We start from the raw sequence: 22,503 nt of genomic DNA, 5'->3' as shown, positions 1-22,503 counted from the left end.
GAGGCCGGATCATCCCGTAGCAACAGGAGACGGAGGAGAGAGAGAGAGAGGCAGCTGTCAAAAGAGAACGAATTAAAGAGGGAAAAAACCAGGAGCCGCCTCTGCAGTTTAATGATCAAACGGCTGTCTGGGAAAGAAAGAAAATAACAGGAAGCAGCAGCTAAATGACTGAAGCTCCCCCTGCAGCCTGTGCGGTGTGTCTGGGAGCGGGGAAAGGGGAATCCAGGAGGCGATTTACATATCCCCGCCCTCCCGAGTGTCTGAGTGCCTGACAGTCACTGGAGGCGATTTACATATCCCCGCCCTCCCATGTGTCTGCATGCCTGAGTCACTGGAGGTAATTTACATATCACCGCCCCCTCTGTGTCTGCTAGCCGCTGGAGGGTGTGAGAGAGATCTACATATCCCCGCCCCCTGAGTGTCTGACTGTCTGACAGAGCAGCAGAGCTCCTGCTTACAAACCATTACTCATTAGTGAAGCAAGGGGAGGGAGAGCATTACACCACATCTACCTCTCTTTCAGTTTGGGACCAGACGGCAATAGGAGTGGAAGGGGATCAGCACGTTGAAGAACGAAAACAAAAAAACTTTCCAGGCTGAAACAAAGCCGCAAGTGACTGTGCCGAGGAGGACATCCCGGGACACTGCGAGCAGCTTCACCAGCGGGGTCACCTGGGACATTCAACCACGGCTTCCAGCGGGGAAGTAACGGGTGCCGAGCTCATCACAATGAAAGCTAAGAAAGGTGGGTGCCGGGGCGTCCCGTGCGGGCGGGCAGGGAAGGGGGGCACACAGGGAAGCGTTGTTTGCTGACTGTAGACAGCGCAGCTGAGTTGTGTCTGGACGTTTGTTTTCCCCACGCTGCTGCTGTCACACTCAGCGTGCCGCCTGGGCTCAGCTTGTTGTGTGCAGTGCGGTGTACCTGGGCTGTGTGTGCGCTGCGGTGTGCTGAGCGGCACTGCAGTCTGCCCGTACATCCCGTGTGATGAGTGGGACGGGTGCCTCGTGTCATCTGAGGCGAGTGGTTTGGCGTCTTTGTTGTTCACCTGACCTGCTTGGAAACCACTTCGGCTTCTTGCCTGGCGGTGACCAGTTTTCTGCCTCTGCTCTAGTGTAAACTTTGTGTTACTTTTGATTAGTTTGCCTCTTTTGTACAGCAGTGGAGCGTTCTGCTTGTTGCTGCGGTTGTGATTTGCTGCTGAAGTGGGAACATGCAGGTCAGGCTGCACACAAAGGAAACTGGAGCATGGCTCAGCCTCACTTGTGGAACAAAGAAACTTTCTGCACGAGGGAGGTCACTCCAGCCACATGTCTGCAGGACAGGCTGCTCTGCTCAATGTGGCTGCTGCCATCCCTTGTCCCACGCTTATCACAACTTCTTAGCAACTTCATATTTTTATAGGACTGTTTATTTGTCAGCTTTAAGCCGCAGCAGCCGGAGTTATGGGAAAGGCTTTGTTTGGAAACTTGTCCTGCATTCTTGAGGGGAAGGCTAAATAACTTTTCTGGGTGAAATCTGCTGATTCTGTGACATTTTCAGTTTAGTCAACCACTTTCCCAAGAGTTGGCTGGAGTTTGTAGCCAGAGAGGCGAAGTCTTGAAACTTTGTGAGCTCAGATCATCCCTCCTGGCTCCTCAAGTTTGAATTCCTTTGTTCCTCAGAGCACCATGTGCTCCACTCTGACATTGTCTACAGCAGCTCTCCTAGCATGATGGTAGCATGTTCCACTTTATGAAAGACACTGCTTACAAAGTAACATATTTTTTTTTTTTTTTTTTTAGGTAAACTTTATTGCAAGTACCCATTGACACACAAATATATTTTTTAGTACAATTGAACATGCATGCTTTTTACACATCCCACTCACTTTTAGTAAACTTTAAATACTTGTTTAGGTGTGCATATTATTAATTTTTATTTTTTGTAATCTGATTTTTTTCTAATTTAAAGCCCCCCTTGCCCCAGGATAACACCCCCCCCCCCCCCCCCCCCCAGCTACTATGTAGACCCCCGTTCAGGTTGTCGAGAAGGGAAATGACCTGTTATTCTTTATGTGGCAGTGACATGTATAAATACTTTGAGTTCCTTATGACAGGAACTGTCATAGTTTCCACCTTTACTTATTTCTGAAGTTTTGCTAGTATGAAATTCTACACCGCTGTTAAAGGTCAGAAGGACTTTCTGTTGTATGGGGCTTGCCTTTCCCCTCACTTTTTCCTCTCTAGGGGTGATTGGGTGGTGGTACGCCTTTAGGAACGACAAAGTTGAGGAAATAGTGGTGAGCAGCCCAGAAAAGAGCTGACTGTGAGTGCCATGTGAGCTTAGATAGTGTGTGCTCAGCATTGTTCCTATACAAGACAGCAGGGCACGTTGGAAGGAGAGGAACAGGGTGACAGGGAGGGGGCAGTACTGCTGACAGATCAGGATGTGAGAAAGTGCTTGCAGATGCTTGAAACTTTTTCAAGCAGTTGAAACAAAAGACTTGCTCCCCATCCCCCTGCTATTTGGACTGTTTGGCTCTTTTGTTCAGATTGTGGCAAGAAAAAAAGGCTTTGCATTCTCAGCCTGTGAAAGATGTTCTCAGTGTAATAAAGTGGAGGTGGTCATCAGGACCACCTTTAACACATTCAACAAAAGCTCTCAACTCCACCTCTTTGAACTCTCCTACCATCTTCCTCTTTACCACCACAAACAAGCCCCATTTTCTTTACCTTTTCTGTGCTGTGTTCAACAACTTCATAGATAAAAGTTCAGTTGAGCTTGATACTCATTTGCTCTTGTGTACTGATTTATGCAGGGTTGTCATTTGCACCTTTTTACTTCACAACAGTTTGATGTTGCCACTTTTATAAATAAAAGATGCTTGCAATCTTTATCCTGGTTACTTTTATTACGATGAGGATACAGCATTGATGCAAAATTTTAAAATGTTTTCAGGAAGAAAAAAAATCATACTTTTAAAACTCAACTACAGCAGACTACAGCAGTCCATGCTGAGTTTTGTATACATGTGGCAGTGTAAGAATTTTGTGTTCGTTTTTTTTTTTTTTGGTCTTGTCATTAGTGCTGCTGTTGTGGAGACTCCCTTGCGACCAGTCTGGATGACAGGTGTCAATGCAACAGGAAGTTGGGGTGAATGTAGACTACAGAGACTCAGATGGCAATAAAAAAACCCTTTTTTTGGGGGGGAGGGGGGGGGGAGAAATGTATGAAAAGAACATGAACACCTTTGACTGGCCTCAAAGGTCTGGACTTCCCAGTCAGGTGCTCCTGACACTTAATAGAACTTCATCACTCTGTCCATGGGTAATGCCTGGCGTCTGGCATTAGTGCAACCCAGTGTTATGAAGTGGCTGATCTTTGTACAGTTTCCACAAGGCACTTGGTGAAGGGGAACTTCACACCATTGCTGTGCTGGAAAGTCCCTTTAATTCCTTGTTGATGTAAATTTTTGTGTGTGTGTATTCTGCTTTTGGTCTACCAGCAAGATCACAAGAATGTGTTGTGTAATCTTCTGCAATCCATTATCTATTCTATATGGCTAAAAAGGAATTTTATTTTTTTTTACCCCCAATCAGAAGCAAGCATAGAAAATGTAATGTCGGCTGCACACATGGTGGTTGGTAGAATAGTTATGCAGGCCTGAGGTCTCTTCACAATTATTAGGTTGTGATGTATAATCCAAAAGAGGTGTAGGAAAGGAGAAACCTCTATTGTGAGGTGTGAAATGTTGGTACTAACTTCCTGTAGTGCAGGGTTTCTCAGCTCGGTGGTCCAGTACACCCAACAGTACATGTTTTGCAGAACACCACAAACCTCCACAGGCGAGGCAATTAACAACAACAATAATAATAATAATAATTTTATAGCGCTTTTCTCCCTTGGGACTCAAAGTGCTGTGACCCTGCATTATGCAGTCTCAAAGGCTAGGGAAAAGAGGTGGGTTTTTAGCCTTTTTTTAAAGCTGTCCAGAGAAGGAGCCTCTCGTACTGATTGTGGAAGTGAGTTCCATAGAGTAGGGGCTGCGTAGGAAAAGGCCCGAGCACCAAATGTTAAGTGTATCCTGGGAATAACCAGCTTCATCTTGTTGGCAGAGCGGAGTGTGCGTGGAGGGGCATAACGTTCCAATAGATCCGCTATGTATTTGGGTCCCATGTGGTTTAGAGCCTTGAAAGTCAGCAGGCAGATCTTAAAATTGATTCTCCATTTTACTGGCAACCAGTGAAGAGTTTGCAGTACTGGGGTGATGTGTGAGCTGCGGGGGGGGGGGGGCGCATTGGCTAGGAGTCTGGCTGCAGCATTCTGTACTAGCTGTAAGGGGCACAGAACCTTATCTGTAGATCCGATGAACAGGGCATTGCAGTAGTCTAGGCAGGAGGATACAAATGCATGAACCAGGGCAAGTAGGTCTTCAGCTGGGATAAGGTGTTTGATTTTCGCCATATTTCTTAGAAGGAAGACTTGAAGACAGCTGATACCTGCTGACTGAGTTTTAGATTTCCATCCAGGATCACCCCAAGGTTTCGCACAGTCTTTATACTGTACAGTATCTCCCCCAATTGCTAGTTTGAGGTGGTGAGCATTTTGAACTTTATCCATCATGTGTGGACCACCTACCACCAACACCTCTGTTTTGTCAGAGTTCAGCCTCAGCCAGCTGGTGTTCATCCAATTTTGTAAATCCACTAGACACACATTTATGGATGCTGATGGGTCTTGGGTGCCAGGCTTGAAGGACAGATAAAGTTGTCATCTGCATAACAATGGTATCCTAGGCCATAGTGTCTAATTAGTGTCTCAGCAGAGCTCATTAACTACCTCTGTGGATTTGTACAAAATGTGCACTGTTGGGGTACTTGAGGGCTGAGTTGAGAACCCCTGCTGTGGTATATAGACATTTTAGGCCCATATACTCTTGAATAAAAGGACTTAAAGAGACACTGAAGCGAAAAAAAATATGATATAATGAATTGGTTGTGTACTATGAATAATTACTAGAAGATTAGCAGAAAAGAAAATATTCTCATATTTTTATTTTCAGGTATATAGTGTTTTTTCTAACATTGCATCATTCTGTAATATGTGCAGATTACACAACACTCTGCATTCAAAATGATTCTTTCAGAGCAGTCTGTGAACTAATGACCTCTCCTCTGTCAGAGAAAAAGGAATTTTGTTTAGTAACAGTTGAGATAATAAAAGTCAGATAACAGCCCTCTCCAAGACTTTGAAAGTGATAGAGCTTAATGGCTTTTTTTCCATAGAGATAACTGGAGTTTCTTAACTCTTCCTGTACTGGAAACAATTAGACTGATGTATCTGATCTAAAGCTGGCCATATACTGGCCCGATTTGCCACCGTTTCGACAGCAGATTCGATCACTGGGATCGAATCTGCTGCCAATCGTTCGCGCTACACGCCAAATTTCAATCCATTCCGTCCGATCGCGCCGTGCGGAAAATAACCGTCGATCGCCCGCGGGTAAAGAGCGCGTCGCTAGCGGCGTTCGAGTGCCCGACGACCGACGCAATAGAGCCGCAATACATTACCTGCTCCGCCAGCGCGACTCCCGGGTCTTCGCTCTTTTTCTCCGCTCTGGTCTGGTCTCTGGCATGCTTCCCTTCTTCCTGTCCCGGCAGGAAGTTTAAACAGTAGAGGGCGCTCTACTGTTTAAACTTCCCCCAGACAGGAAGAAGGGAAGCATGCTGGAGACCAGACCAGAGCGGAGACCCGGGAGTCGCGCCGGCGGAGCAGGTAATGTATGCGGGATGGGGGGAAGCGGCGGCAGCACCACCACCACCACAGATTGTGAACGGTTTCAGGCTGAAATCGGTTCACAATCTGTTTGCAGTAAAGGTAGCCATACGATCCCTCTCTGATCAGATACCATCAGATAGGGATCTGTCTGTTGGTCGAATCTGATGGCAAATTGACCAGTGTATGGCTACCTTTAATGTTTTATTTCTTAGCTGTACTATACATACAAATCATATCATCATAATTTTTTTTTTCGCTTCAGTGTCTTTCAACTTTAAAAACAGTGTAATGCACACAGAGTACTGTATAGATTGTTTCGAGGACTCACAGGTCCTCTTCAGTGTAAAAGCCAACATGCTTTTTGTATACACTAAAGAAGACACGGGTCCTTGACACAATCGTCTGCATAGCACTGTGTGCACACTGCATTTTGGGTGCATACACATATGGAATTTTGATTGGTCTATCACTGACCAATTTTTACTGCAGGACATTTCTGCAGTGGAAGAATTGGCAGATTCAGTTACTTTGAATATTCTGGTAATTTGTCGACCTCCACAAGCCAATCGCTGAACAATCAAAATTGGTGATTACTGATTTGCCAGATCTGTACTCTATCAAATAGTGGAGGCCCTGTGTAAATGTCTGTTGAATGTGGTTGACCTTCACGTTACTGTAAGATTGTACAGTTGTGGAGCATGGTTTGTGGCTAGTTCGGTGAAAGCTGCTGATTTGCTTCCTCTGCGACACGTTGTGTGGTGCTGTCCCATATCACCAAGTCAGTTAGGATTCGTCACAATGCGTGTCATGTGGGCAAATATTTGTCACTTCCTATGTCATGCGTTACCTTTGACTGAAATATTTACAGTTTATTGGCCTTCTCTCCAGCCCAGGGCACACAAGGAAATAGTTGTTCCTCAGCCCATGCATTTTGGTTAGCAGACAGACTGTTGTTACTTTCCCACCAGCATCACATGTTTCGTTACCACTTCCACCCTCAGAAATGTATATGTAATGACATCTGTCACTGTCACCTTTAACGTTGGCGTCTCCGTTTTTTAAAGATCAATTATAAACCTGAAGAAAGTTCAGTAAAGTAGAACTTACCCACTCATGATGTAGAGACAGCTGCATCAGCAGGGGCGTGAAGAAAACTCTTTGAAGCTTTGTGGTTCTATTGAACCCCTGTGGATTCCTGTGTGCTGAACATAGTAACACCCTCTTTACCTTTTCATTTGTACTGAGGTCTTTGTCACAGAAAGAGATTTGTAGCTGGCTACAATACACTCTTGCTTTATGCAGCTACAACATGCTCCTAGTGTGACTTGGCTGTTTGCAGCTGCACTGAACATTAGCAACAAGTGCAGCTGGGGGATTTGGCTGCTACAGATTCCTTTGTGATTCTCAAGACCCCCTATCAAGACTGAATACTTGTCACCTGAAATGATTGTTGCTGGCAGTTTTAGGAACAGTTGCTGTATGGACATGCTGCTTGGACATGTTCTGCTCTATGGAGAGTGGAGGGAAGACAAAGGCATCAAACAATTGTGGCCATTTAGTATCAGATATATCAGATTGTTAAATGATGTTGTGGGACACATAAACTGCTGTTAGATTATCGTCTGAGACTGCTGTGAATAGCTGTCTCGGGCAGAAAAAAAACTAGCATGTTGGTGACTTTGGGTATTGGAATATTAAGAATGGCCAATGTGTCAAATCCTGCTTGAATGCAGATTTAATGTAAATTGTATGTTGCTCCAAACAATCACCACTGATCTGTTCAGGTGACAGAAGCTTTATGTGCCTACGTGGCTCCCTGCAATTTGTTTGTGCCGACTCTTAAATTTTATTATCTGAGCTAAAGCCTTTCAACTAGCCGCAGATAACATTAACGGGATTGGTAACTATTTAAAATGACTAATGTACTTTAAGCAAAAGAGTTGAAGTATAGTGTTTACTTATCCACCTGATAAGAACTGTGACTGCTCTGTCTTTTGGTCTGATCTGCTTCCTGTTGGGATAGACACACAGTTCTTGTTTTCATTACACGTGTTTACTACTTCTAGTGCAGCTATAATGTTTGGCAAGGCTCCAAAACGTTTGACAAGGCTTTTATGAAGGTCACAACTTGTACAATGCAACAGGCAATCATAACTGTTATCAGAAATCTGCGTAGTAAGAAAAGGTGCTGCTTGTCAGTGGTCGCATGCAGTTTCCTTCAGAAACTTTTTGGCTCATACTTTAACAGCATCTGTTGACTGTACAGCGCTAGCGTGGGACAGCGTAGTGACTATATATTAATAGCATCCCTCATGGGTTTTGACAGAAGGATTGATCAGCAAGATCTGACTTCTGTTTAAATGTCTGAACTGGATTGTCACAGCAGCAAGTTTAAACAGTGAAGTAAGCAGACCTTTGGGTTTCTGTTTTGCAACAACCATGAGTCATATGTCAGCCCCGTGAAAGCGGAAAAGTGAACACGGTGATGTGATTGTTGCTCATAGGTGCTGGGACGGGATAATCACTTACTCACTCACAGGACAAGGTGGCCGATACAAGCAACACTGTACTGCATCATCTGCATTGAGGTCATTTCAACCTGGGCTTTAATCTCCCAGTTAAATTTGGAAGTGTTCAGTTTTTTTTTATTGCTAAACATGATCTGTACAAACCATGTTGGCTTTATCTAGTTCAACTGGTTTAATTTAAAATGGTGTGAAATATTATTATTTTTTTTTTTTTCAATTCTCAGATAAGTGTTTTCTAATCTCAAAATAAATGCATTGTGGACCTTTCGACCTCTTTCTATAATATGTTGGTGGGTAGTGGGTTACCTCTGTTTCATGCATCATAACTGGTTTGTGGTATTAATAGCATTTTGTGGCTTTTAGGGCCCGTTTCCACTATTGCGAATTCTCATGCATTTCCAACAAGCGAATTCGCATGGGCAATACAAGTGGATGGAGCTGTTTCCACTTGTCAGGATTTCTTTGCGGTTTTGTGTGCAGGAAAAATCTGCACGGCAGAACCATCAGAATTTGCTCGCCGCACACCGCTAGGCGATTCGAATACAATGTATTTAATAGGAAATTCGCATGCGGTTTCGGTGTGCAAATTTTACAGCGAATTTGCAAAAAAAACAATGTAAAAGCACACAGGTACTGACATGGTTAAATTCGCATACATACAAACATATGCGAAATCATATCCGAATTCGCGGTAAGATTTGCATACAAACTCTAAAAAAATTTGCATCCGCATGCAAATTCGTTTCTGCGACTATTTCGCACCGCAAAAGTGGAAACGGGCCCTTATCCGCATTGTCCAGGAGGTGAGGCAAAGTAGCACTGATACATGACTGTATGTGGTGGGTGTGCAGAGCTGTTTTGGTAAAGTCAGATATTCTGTCATATCTGTGACAGTCTGACAAATAGCCTGTTTTAGGGATGCACAATTATTGACTTTTTAAGCCGGATTCTTTGCTTGCTGAATAGCATGTGAAGCATCAGTCTGACTACATGTTGGGATAGGTGTACATTTGAAGTGCACCTGTCAGTTTTCTCAGAACAGGGTGAACACAACTATTGAATAACTACACGGGCTGGCAAATTGAAAGCTGTGAATGGGGTTGTGATAGGTGGTATCCACCAACTCTGAGGTGATTTCACTGTGAAATGTCAACTAGCAAAACATTAGAAATTCTTCCCATCCAGACTTGGCAGCTAGCATCCTATGGTTTTGCTCTGCAGCTAAAAACAGCATGAGAAACCCTTCACTTGGACTGCTGATAGGACAGGGCATGTTTGCAAACAACTGTTGTCATCGGTCCGTTTGTCTTCCTGTAATCAAGCTAGAGTAATAGCACCTTGTAAGATACAGGTGGACAGATGTGGAATTTGGTGGCCAATTTGTCCAATCCAACAGCTAAATATGTTTTTAGCAATCAGATTAATCGGCATTGATCTACTGTTAACTCATAAAGTAGACTTGGCTGTGTATATTTGGAGCCTTGAGTGCATAGCCCATGGCATTTGTCCATCCCTACTAGAACTTCATTGCCTTACAGTGCAGCCCTGTACTTCAGACTCTGGTAGAAAACTGTGCAAGGACTGCATAGACTGATAAAACCAGGGTTGGGGGGGGGGGGGGGGGGGGGGGGGAGGGTTGGTTGGTTTGGTGTTTTTCTGCATGGTTCTCATTGTGACATGCATTAATGCATGCTATTGCATTGAACATATAACTCTGGAAATGTTAACATCTCTGTAACAAACTTTTTCTGATGTAAATTTGTGTGCTTATCATAGGAAATGACAAATAATAATTGGTGTAAGTGAGTCATTGCTTTTACTCAGCTCCTATTGTGCATCTGTAGCTATATGTAAGGGTTCTACTGTTAACATAACTTAAACAAGGTGGTTGTTGAAGTTCATCTGAGTTGGTGGCTCTTGTTATATTTTGAATCCGTATGAATTCTAGAGTTGCTGCCTGCAGGAAGCGTACGTTATACTTTTGTTTCCCAAAATGTCTGGTTTCAGAGAACTGTGGACTGGTTAGAAAGGGGCTGACAGATATGACTTCAGGCCTTTCTTGCAGAATAAAATCACCAGACCATACGAAGTCTTAATCCGTGACTATTTCAGGGGGTGGTTATAGGCTTGACTAGCCAAATATAAAAAATCAAAGTAGGCCGGTTCTTCCAGTAGGTTTAATAATGTCTAATTCTTAAAATCTGTCCCATCAGACCCTCAAGACTGGACAAAAAAAAAAAAGGGGAAAAAAAAAGTGCAAGATTCAATTGCACTGATGGTAAATACAGAAAACCTGAATAACAACAAAGTGTGTGGCTGGTAAACGTTTTGCGGATGAGAAATGCCCTCGCTGGTACAAATCTTTATACATGCAGACTCTTAAGTAGCTCGTTGGTCCACGGATGAACTGCAGCTATTGAGGGGTAGGTTTAGGAAGACTGGGCAAGCAAAACTTGGAGCAGTTGCGTGTATTTAATAAATCAGAAATCCCTATTCTAGACAACTGTTCCAATTTTGCTCTATGGTAATTTTGCCCCAGTTGGCTGTGCACTTCTGTTGATACATTTTTCCCAGTGTCTCTTAAGCCTGGTACACACCATGCAATTTCCCGTCAGAATCATGAGTCGAATAGATAATTTCTGACAGGTACCATCTGATATCCAATCGTTTTTCTGACCGATTTGCATAGAAGTGATCAGGAAAACAATCGGAAATGTGACCGGATCTGTCAAATTATCGACCCATGTATCTGATAAGAAATTGCATGGTGTGTACCAGGCATTATGTTTACAGATCCGATCATTTTTGTTTCCGTGATCATCTTGGATGTCTTTTTCCTTATTGCTGCCATTTGATCTTATGCAGAGGATGAAGGGGGGAATTAGCAGATGTCTGCAGCTCACTGAACGACTATATTCAGCCTCAACCTCTATGGCTTTCCCAATTCTCTGTATTCTGGGTCGCTGCATAGAAGTTTTTTTTGAAGCATGAGGTTATGCATGACTACCAGGCAAACAATTTCTGGATAAAGCCAACAATGACAACTTCTATAATTTTCTTTTGTGACAGGGCTACATTAATTTAAACCATCTTCCATAAAAGGAATGACACAGTGTAGTAGTCAGTAAATAGCCATGAAATCAAGTTTGGGCAGAGCAGTTCTGGAAACTGGGATCATATAAGCAGATGGTGAAAATATGTTATCCTTAGTATTTATAGTAAGTCTAACAAGGCAACAGCTAGCAGTATGGTTTCTGCCTATGGGCTGCTATTGCCAGGAACTTGTCTGTTTCTGCTGTGGAATGTGACATAGAGGCATGTGTGGGAACTGTCTTCATGGTTTGTGAATTTCACTCCATTTCATATGAACAAACATATTTCCTTAATACTGCATGTGTTGGGGGCGGGTGTAAAAGTTGTCTTTTGTTGCTCAGTCTCCTTCACAATGCACAATAAAATTGCCAGAAGTAGTGATGTGCCATTGATTTTGTGCATGGTCAGATGTATCATCAAGAAGACGTTTGGGCAGAATGTTTTAAGTGAATGCTCAGAGATGCAGCATTAGTTATAGCCTGTAATGTTCTCTCTCCACCCAGGTTTGATTCCTCTGTCTGGCAGTGACACGGAGGATGATGATGGCATGGATATCCCGCTGGACCTCTCCTCCACTGCTGGCTCAGGGAAAAGGAGGCGGCGTGGAAATTTGCCAAAAGAATCGGTACAAATCCTGCGAGATTGGCTGTACGAACACCGTTACAATGCTTATCCCTCAGAACAAGAAAAGGCCCTTCTGTCCCGCCAGACGCATCTGTCCACATTACAGGTAGGTGACAGAGGTGCTGCTTATGTCTGTCACGGGTTTCTGAAATTATCGGGTAATTAGTCAATACTACAGATGACTGTAATCAGTCATGTTTTATGCATCCATATACTGTACCTTCCTTATGGTTATGTCATTGGGCTTCCACTAGAGAGGGTCATACATGTTGGGAGAAAGCATTTATCTTAAATCCCTGATTCAGGACACTTCTGAGTTTTCTCACAGGAAAGTTTTTTTTTTTTTTTTTTTTTTTTTTTTTTTCCCTTTACCATCCCAGTATGCAGAAAAAAAGTTCAAAGTAAATGGTCTTAAATTGTTTGAAATCAGTACCTGGTTGTTATGGAGATCTTTTGGCTTTAACCATTTAAGTCTCACCTGCTGCCATTTGAGCCGGAACACTTGAACAACATGATTGCTTTTGTTGTGGTACTGAGGAAATACTAAAGCCAGTGGATCAGCAGGCAGTTGGCAATAAGATAGACAAAGCAGTTGTATATCCTAGCTTGTCACCTATTGGTTGTTTCATACCGAAAACAGTTTTTTGATCACCAGCGTCTTTAAAAGCGCTTAGACAATGAAATCCTATGGGCTTTTTCACTCTAGAGACAATCACTTTACACCACTCAATGAGTTTCAACAGAATCACAATTGCTGCAAAAATGCTGCATGCAGTGCGATTTGCAGTTATAAAGCATTCGCTTTAGCAGGGCTGTGGAGTCGGTACATAAATCATCCGACTCCTTAGTTTATGAAACCTCCGACTCCAGGTACCCAAAATTTCTCACTCGTACTCCATAGCCCGTGCATGGCTTTGGAAGGGGGTACAAAAATCCTCCGACTCAGTTTGTGAAACCTCCGACTCGGGTACCCAGAAATGGCTCCTACTCCTCGACTCCGACTTCACAGCCCTGCTCTTTAGTGTGAAACAGATATCTTTGTCTAATAATCATTTTATGAATCGCCAGCGATCAGAAGAACTCTGTAAAGCTCTTTTGGCTGGTACTCCATCTGAAGAGGGGAAGACAATAAATGTCTGTAATGCAATAAATTACTGTTTACAAAGCAAAAGAGCTACATTTAATTGCTGTGATGTAACTTCATGCTCATGCTGCCCGTACTGCACATAATAGCCCAGCAAATGGCTCATGTAGACTTTCTGAAAGAAAACTCTTGGCAGATTCCCACCCCCTCTATCTTCCATGTGAGTGTCCAGGCCAGTAGATGGGTCATGCGGGCACTGAGCATCCATTACACAGGCTTGTCACACTCAGTCTGGGCTGACAGATTTCTTGGAGCAAGTTACAGGTCATTTTTCCTGCTGCAACAGTAAAATACACTGCTCTGAATTTCCTTAAGTACATGCTTCACTGATCATTGCTTTGTCAGTCACAGGTGAGGGGTATGCCAAAGCTTAGCCAGTCAGAAACCTGTTGTGTAGGTAAACTGTTGGGGTCCCCAGGAATGCCTTGAAGAGTGTCATTGACTCTATAAGGTGCCTGATGTAACTCCATATTTCTGTGCTAGAAATGATAGCATCATTGGACAGCTAAATATGCATCTGTATGCATGCACAAAGTTTGCTCAATGAATAACCCATTAGTATGTTTGTTTATGGATTGAGAGGACATCAGAGCCCAAAGGAAACCAGACAAAGGTGGATAAAATGTGTTGGCTGGATGCAGATACGTGCCTGGTCAGGAAGTAAGTCTGTGCTGGATAGTGCAAAGGGTGAACTGGCTTGCTATCCCCCCACTAGAAACTGTTGCATGTTTATAGCATCTTCCCCTCTTCAGATTTTTGATATTCCATCATTTTGGGTAAAATTGCCTTGTGGTGATTGCTGTTAAAGAGACTCCGTAACAAAAATTGCATCCCGTTTTTTATCATCCTACAAGTTCCAAAAGCCATTCTAATGTGTTCTGGCTTACTGCAGCACTTTGTACTATCACAGTCTCTGTAATAAATCAACTTATCTCTCTCTTGTCAGACTTGTCAGCCTGTGTCTGGAAGGCTGCCAAGTTCTTCAGTGTTGTGGTTCTGCTATGAACTCCCCCTTCCAGGTCTCTCTATGCACACTGCCTGTGTGTTATTTAGATTAGAGCAGCTTCTCTCTTCTCTCATCTTTTACAAGCTGGATAAATCGTCCTCTGAGCTGGCTGGGCTTTCACATAGTGAGGAATTACAGACAAGGGCAAAGCTGTTTGCAGGAAGAAAAGAGCAGCCTGAAACTTCAGTGCATGAGAGATGCAGGGGGAAAGAAACACACAAATGATCTCTTGAGATTCAAAAGGAAGGCTGTATACAGCCTGCTTGTGTATGTATGTATTTTCTATGTGTGGACATACTGTACATCAACCTACTTCCTGTTTTGGTGGCCATTTTGTTTGTTTATAAACAAACTTTTTAAAACTGTTTTTAACCACTTTTAATGCGGCGGGGAGCGGCGAAATTGTGACAGAGGGTAATAGGAGATGTCCCCTAACACACTGGTATGTTTACTTTTGTGTGATTTTAACAATACAGATTCTCTTTAAAGGTGTGTTTGACAGATGGGGAATTTCAGCTTTGAAAACTCCAGCCATGCCTGCTGATGACAAGCGGAGCACAGCAATAGTGTAGTGAGTGAATGTGAATATTGCTGAAGGAAAACATGCTGAAACAGACTATTGTCTTGATGCACATGTGGCTACATATGCTACACTAAGCACATGTCTATTAGATATTGTGGTGCCTGCTTGTCTCATAGGATGTAGGCTTACTGCTAGTGGAAGCTGGGGAACTCCAGCTTAAGAATATCCTGGCTAACAGTCTCAGCCTCACTGTAAATGCTATCCTCTAGCTTAGCTCATGAGTCTGAAGTATCAACAAGTCATTTTAGCAACCCCTAGAAGCAGATCTGTACCTGCTGGACATGCACTCCTATTCCAGGCAGCCTTTTATTCTCCTTAATGCTATTTCAGAATGGTCACGCAGCAGTAAGCTCTATCTTATACTGCATGCCAGGGCTCAGGTGAAGCGTGTCACTGGAAAGGGAAGTGTATGATTTTATGTTAACTCTATACTCTGCTTTTACACTGAATGCTTAGACACCAGGAAAACCTGTATGACCCCATTTTTTGAAACCCACTGGAAATTGTCCTTGGCACAAAAAACACTGGATGGGGTTTCTCTAAAGGTGCCCATTTAAAGTAAAATTTTCAGTGAAAAATGTCCCATGCAATCAGAAATAAAATGCATCAATTTCAACAAACCAATCTGTACTTCCCATCCATTGCAACCAATTATAAACGTTTTCCATTCTAAATTGTCAAACCATCGCTATGAGAATCGTTCAGTCGACTTGGGACATCGAGGTTTACTTTCTGCCAACCAGATGTCTATCTGGTTACCCTGGCAACTACTTGCTGAAAATTGGACAGTAGGTACCCTAACACCTTCCTTACCAGTAGCCCCTGGCCCTATTAATGTCCATAGACTTTTTTTGATAAAAATAAAAAAAAAACGGGGCTCACTGATGTCCTGCCGCACGGACTTGTCTCTCTTGCCCTCCCACGGCTGCAGCCCTCTTTGACAGCAGAGCTCCGTGAGCCGATCAGTGATCACAGCTTGAACTCTGAGGGAAAAAAAAGCTCTGGTCCTGAAAAAGGGAACCTAAAGGTGCAAAAACACGCGCCGTATTTTTACAAACGACTGGTCCGTCGGACCCTCCCGCGGGGCAGTCATTCTGCCGACAGTAGCCGCTTCCATAGGTTTCACACCTTGGGTTCCTTTTAAACAAATTGGAAGTCTGGGGCAGAGCAAAGCGTATTAGAAACTGCACTAGGTTCTTATTGCTGTCTAAAATGAGGAGACTTTCACTCCCTGCTGTTCTCACAGGTGTTAGAGTATAAACAGTGATCTAACGTACTCTGGCACTGGTGGGTTAGACACTCTGACAGGATCTCTTTGCAGCTGTAGTCTTTATGGAGCATTTCCCCTCCAAGTTCCAGGCAGGAGGAGAGAGAAGCTGGGACACAGATTTGGGTATTGCCCCTCTCAACCTTTCTAAAACGAGGGATTGAGCTTCCTTATTTCTTTTGTCTGCCCCACTATTATTAGCACAAATTATCCAAACTTTTTTTTTTTTCTTTCCCAAAACAAAACGGCCTAGTTACGGCTTTCAAAGTTTTGTGGGTTGTTTTGGGTTTTTTTTGTTTGTAGAACTGTACTATTTAAAGTTTTAACCACATTTTATTTGTAGAAATTGTTCTAATGCTGTGGCATAATGGACATAAAAAATCTCCATTGAAGGCACAATGTGTTAAGCTGGGTATAAGTAATGATTTAGAATGTGTCTGTGTATGACCTGTAGTTGTGAAAATATGTTGCGCAGTTTGTTTACGAAGTTTGGCATGAAAACCCTCCTCACAAGCACGAACTTGCTTTGCTGTGCAATGGTTAACATTGTGCACCTTCTGAGTGAGGTAATTGAAGACATGCCTGGTAGCTCTCTGAGTTCAACAGTCTAGTGAGTCACTGTACTCTCTGCAGGAAGACAAATAGCATCTTGTTTCAAAGGAAAATTTCCCACCATTTGCCTTAGGTATGGGAAATGGCATGTAAGGAACATTTAAAAAATGAAAGCTTTCAGTCGCTTCATAAATGTATCTCTCCTCAGGCATTATTAGGTAGGGCTTCTAATGTGTGTCTGTCTGACAACTAGTCCTTTGTGTCAGTAAAACTGGCTTTTGTTTCAGAAGTTTGATTAAACAGAGGACTCCTCAGTGTACTAGTCCTTTAGTCTTTATTCAATGTGGCAGTTCTGCAAAGAACATGAAGAAATAAATGTATCCAGTGTTTACCTTGTCAGTGATGCCACAGGTACCCAAAGCTTTGTACATGCTTTAAATAAATGTTGCTCAGCTGTTATGAAGGCGTATTGGGGAATGAACGCGGTACAGGCTCAGTTGTAGGTGGCAGAATGGCATCAGCATGGGCACTGAGGCAGCTCTACAGCCCAGACTGCAGCAAGATGCATTGCACTGTGTTCTGTCATTTTCTACTAGCCAGCATTATGTATTTCAGCATTTTGTGCTATGGTAGCTTTTATGTGGCATAGGACCAGTCTGGTCTAGCTTTTGCCCTTGATCAGTGACCCCCTAGGCACCCAGAACTCTGCTGTTGGTTCACCAGTCCTTTTTATGCACCCTGGTACCCACCCAAAAAACGTATCTACTTGATTAGAAATACAATTTTTAGGCTCCCATTGATGAGAGAGAAACTCCAAAAGTTCTACAGCCAACAGGTGTTTTTGTTTTGTTTTGGGACTTGTCTAACCCTGGCTGGTACAATAGGCTGCATACTGAGAACACAAGTGCAGCTGGTTTTTAGCTGTTCGTACCCAGTCGCCTGGCCATCACAATGTGGCTTGTCAATCACTCAGATCCTCCATTTCCTGCTTCCCATACATCACCTTCAAGATCTAACCACTTGTTGCCTAATATATCTCACTCAACAGGTGCTGTTGCGATGAGTTAATCAATGTTGTTCTAGCAGAATAGATGTATTACTTTTTCCATGGCAGTCTGAGTGGTGGTGGTTGATCAGTGCCTGTGTCCCTGGCTGTTGACTTCTGCACTGTCACCGGCTCAGAGATACTGGATGTTGCTATATGTGGGTGGCGTTTGGAAATACAAATTATGACCATATCTGCAGTGTCGCACTGCAGAGAGCTAACAGCTGTGAGTGGAATGGTACATTGTTATTGAGCATGCTAGCATGAAGACCACCAGGGTTGAGGTGGTATATGCTGTTCTCCCTAACTGGTATTTATTCCTCTGCATGCAGTCATACTTTAAACTAAGCCTCATCTACATGGTACAATTTTCCATCAGATCGGATCTCTTAGATAATTTCCAACCGATCCAATCGGATTGCGTTAGATTTTGCAATCGATTTTGGGTATTTATCAAAGCAAAATCTATCAATTGTTCTGAAACAATTTGGACATCTACATACGGTACAATTTCTTATTAGATCTATAGAGTAACTATATAGAGCAGCTATAAGTGAACATCTGTGGTTACCCACAATGCACCACTACTTAACATGAAAATTATCTTTTCACCCCTGTAAGCCAGGCTATCATCCAGAACTGCTGGCTTACAGGGACGAAAAGATAATTTGCATGCTTAGTGGTGCATTGTGGGTAACCACAGATGTTCACTTATAGCTGAATTGTTGCAAGTTTCCTTCTGTTTTAAAGGGAAAGTTCACGCAAAAATACCAATCCACTTACCTGGGGCTTCCAGCCCGTGGCAGGCAGGACAGGACGTGCCCTCAGTGCTGCTCTGCAGGCTCCCGGTCTTCTCCGTAGGCACACCCGACCTGGCCAGGCCGCCTTCCAGGTCAGGCTCTTCTGCGCTCCAAAATGCACCTCACGGGGGCGCGCTGACGTCATTGGATGTCCTCCGGGCTGTACTGCGCCTGATGCGTACTGATAACGACAGCGCGACGTCGTGAAGCGCACATTGGAGCACAGAAGAGCCCGACCTGGATGCCGGGCCTGGCCAGGTCGGGTGCGCCAACGGAGAAGACCGGGAGCCTGCGGAGCCGAGGGCACGTCCTGCCTGCCACGGGCTGGAAAAAGCCCCAGGTAAGTGGATTGGTGTATATATATTTTTTTCAGCCAGTAGTGCGGATCTTCCCTTTTTAAGAAGGCGAATTTCACCAAGCTTATTACATCTATCTAATACAGCCCTTCTGTCTGAATTCTACCGTGTAGATGAGGCTTAAAGAGGAGCTGTCAGCCATACTATGCCAGATAAAAAAACGACATGTAAATACTAGCGCTACTTAACATGTGTATGGCATGGTCCAAGTGTTGATTTCAGTGAACTTTATAAAAAAATAAAATGGTAAATGGAGAGAATACTGTTCGCTGGCAGGGGCCATCTTTACTCCCTCTAGCTGAAGCCAATGGTGAGGTCATTTCCTCCCTTACTCCCCCCTCCTCCCCCACACCAATAGCGAGTGTTGATTGTAAATGCAGGGAATCCCTAAGGAAATGGTAGCAGGGAGGGGGGTCCCCATGGATGCAATGCCACTGCCCACCTGAATCAGCGGAGATGCCTGTCGGGCTAGAGTGTGGGGAGGGGGCAGACACTGACAGTCATGGGAGGCAGCCAATGACAGGAAAAGAAGTGAGAGGGACACAGGCTGCAACCAATCAGGCTAAAAAAGCTGTGTCTGTGCAGAAACTTCCAGATTTCCGTCGTATTGACAAAGCGGATATGGATGAAAAAAATATGCTCAATGTAAAAACTGATCTGTTTAATCAGCATTTGATCTGTGCAGTGTGAACAGATTTTTACTTTTTGTGCTCAGATTTGTTTTTATAAGCTGCAATGTGTTTTTTATTTACAGATTACATTTACTGCCCAATTTCACTGCTGTACATTGTTAGACTTGCTTTATCATCTTGTTGCTTTGTGCATTATGCTTGGTGGGGGGATGTTGGAATGTATTTGGGTTTGGTTGAAGTGAGAAATAGGCAGTCTTTGCCAGGGTTTAGTATAAATATTTAAGCTACCTTACATTGGATTTCAGTACCTTGCATGAATTGTGCTTCAGACAAAGATTTAACAATTCTTAGTTAAGCCCCCCGATTTTATGTTCAGAATGTGTTTTTAATTGCATAATGCATGTTACTTTGGGCTGTTTTTAAGTGCATAGTTTTACATGGGTGTAACTGGGAATATTTCTGGAAATCCAGATGCTATATGTGGATAAGAATTCCTGCAGCATGTCCCAGTCTCAGACTTGCAGCAGGGTTGGGCAGCATTTCATCCCTATTCATTCATAGTTTGCTGGATGCTTGGCCTGCTTTTTGTCTAGAAACAGATGTTGCTCCTAAGATTTCTTCTTTCTGTTACAATTTCAGTGAGACTTATACATAAACTTTTTTTTCTTTGTTTCTAATTTTGTTTTCATGGTCTCTGTTTTAGGTGTGCAACTGGTTTATCAACGCACGGCGCCGACTTTTGCCTGACATGCTAAGAAAGGATGGCAAGGATCCGAATCAGTTCACGATTTCTCGCAAAGGGGGCAAAATCACTGATGTGATGCAGATGGACTCTCCCTCAGGGGCAAAGCCCTACGTACCCACTATAGACGAAAACTCTTTTCACATCAGTGCATCGGGATCTAACCAGAACTCAGGAAAGTTACTGGCCTCTCAGCTGTCTTCTCAGCAGTCTGTCCTGGCTCGCCCCTCCGTCATCTGTCATACCACTGTTACATCACTAAACGAGACTTCTTTCAACTTCACCCATGTGTTGAATGCTGGACAAATCCCGGAACTTCAGCAGATCGAAGCAGGCAACCTAACGGAGACCTCACTTGTATGCCACGAAGACACTATTACCCTAGGACAAAACTCAAGCCCACATGGCGGACTTTTCAACACTCCTCCACCTACCCCGCCAGACCACTATCAGGATTTCAGTGGCTTCCAGTTATTGGTTGATGTTGCTCTCAAACGGGCTGCAGAAATGGAGCTACAGTCCAAACTGGTGTCCTAACTTTTCTCCACTGGTCAAAAGTGTTCCGAACATTTCTTTTGAACTGCCTGAGTTGATATCAACAGTTGCATTTTATATTATATATTCCTGTTATTTGCACACGGGATTGTCAAAGTGAAGCTTTCTTGACACAAAGAAGTCTTACCCCTTTCAACCTAAGACATTTTAATTTTTTTGTTTTGTTTTTCGTAACCCCCATATAAATATAAACTGTCAGACTACCAGTTTTGACTTTTTTTTTTTTTTTTTCCTAAGTGGATGCTACGTTTCAAAACTTTCCATTGGCTCATTCAAACTTTTTCAATAACTGAAACTCAGGGGTGAAGGAGAGCTGATATCAAGTATTTGTTTGTGTAATTGTATATATTATACAGTTGCACCTACATTGACTATACTGTATTTTCATTCCAATGTTTCTATACGATAGAGCTACTGTAGAAACAGGATTTATGTTTCTTGGTAGATTTTTGCTTAAATGTGAGATTTCCCAAGATTGTGAGTTTTTTATGAACGTTTTTTGGTACCTTTCAGACTGTGCAATATTTAGAAAAGCAAACAGACATTTTATCATTCCAGGGCATCAGATGATGCTCACATACTGTCTACCACCTTTTGCGTTTGTTTTTTTTTTTCTTTTTGTTTTTTTATTTTCCAGTATATAATAAAATATTTTGTTTAAGGTAATGTGTGTTTTTCTTACTGTGGGAATGGCATTAGAATACCATGTAACTGGATACTGTTCCCTTTTGGACTATTAACTGCTTTGTAAAATTTTTGTTCCTTTTTGACATGTATTTTTTTGTATGTTTCTTTTGTAATATAGAAAATAACAAACCAAAGTCTAGCGTGTGTTTGTTATGGGATTAAACAATGTGTTGCAGAAGCAGTATTTTCAGGACTTGCACAAGTGCCCTCGTGTCTATGGTGGAGATGCAGAATGAAAAATTTCAGAAATAATGCAATACTTTCTGTTTAAAGACACATTTTACCTGACATTAGTGCATGGTCCACAAATGCCTGTAGTGTTTTGTTTGTTTGTTTTTTATTTTGCTTCCTGAAATTTTCATGCATGGAAGTGACAGCTTCTCTCTTGTCGGGAATATAGTAAACATTACTGATAAGCAAATTACAGCCATATGTTTTCCTGACAGAATGGAACTTCTGAGGCAGAGAAGAGAGAAATAGGTCAATAGTCTGGGACTCTTTATAGGCTGCCATTGAGCAGAGACAATTAAACATTCAATCTACTTTGTAGATGTTTAAATCTAAAATATAACCGTGGGATATCTAAAAAAAAAAAAAAAAGTAGTGAATATTAACTCACTACAAGTATGAAGCTGATGGCAGGTTTGTCTGTGAAAACCAGTTCTCTAGAGGGGAAAAGGTCCAGCTGATGGACATGTAGCTAAAAAAGAGAAACCCCTCCAACTCTGTAAGCAGAATTAAAATTTGGCTTACTGATGCACAACATTATAGGTAATGACGTCACATGCAGCTCATTCCTGATTTTGCATATGCTGATATTATAGGCCCGATATCTCGGCATTCATCACTCCAAATTTTGAGGGCTGGGGGGGGGGGAATCGCAAGATAGCTTTTATATACCCGATCTCAGGAACCAGGAGGTTTGTGGGGCTGCAATTTGGCACAGGAAGTTCAGGGGTTCTCTCCCTACCCTCAAAATACAGTATAGTCAGTGTAGGAGCTATAAGTGCACAGATAATCGGGCATTGAATTAGTATCCTAAATTAATACTGTAGACATAGAAGGATCAGGCATAGCATAGAAATGGCAGCAGCACAGGATCCTGCGTAGCACTGATATAGCAGCCTAGCG

The 22,503-nt window shown here is 42.9% G+C and overlaps 1 protein-coding gene across 1 annotated transcript; it reads left to right on the top strand.

The window, feature by feature from the left end:
* The first annotated feature begins 449 nt into the window (after positions 1-449).
* On the top strand, positions 450-21,451 carry TGIF1 (TGFB induced factor homeobox 1). Its single transcript, XM_068234720.1, has 3 exons — positions 450-745; positions 11,883-12,109; positions 20,092-21,451. Exons 1-3 carry the CDS (start codon positions 730-732, stop codon positions 20,665-20,667), a joined length of 819 nt encoding a protein of 272 aa, XP_068090821.1. The 5' UTR covers positions 450-729; the 3' UTR covers positions 20,668-21,451.
* The last annotated feature ends 1,052 nt before the right edge of the window (positions 21,452-22,503 follow it).

The sequence above is a fragment of the Hyperolius riggenbachi genome, chromosome 5, assembly GCF_040937935.1.
Source record: "Hyperolius riggenbachi isolate aHypRig1 chromosome 5, aHypRig1.pri, whole genome shotgun sequence".
NCBI classification, from domain to species: domain Eukaryota; kingdom Metazoa; phylum Chordata; class Amphibia; order Anura; family Hyperoliidae; genus Hyperolius; species Hyperolius riggenbachi.
Note: the sequence above shows the minus strand (reverse complement) of the source record. Positions and strands in the feature narration are given on the sequence as shown.

Excerpts from the sequence above, each read along its gene's own strand:
- TGIF1 (XM_068234720.1), top strand. Across the intron at positions 12,110-20,091 it reads CGCATCTGTCCACATTACAG|GTGTGCAACTGGTTTATCAA; the intron begins GTAGGTGACAGA and ends TCTCTGTTTTAG.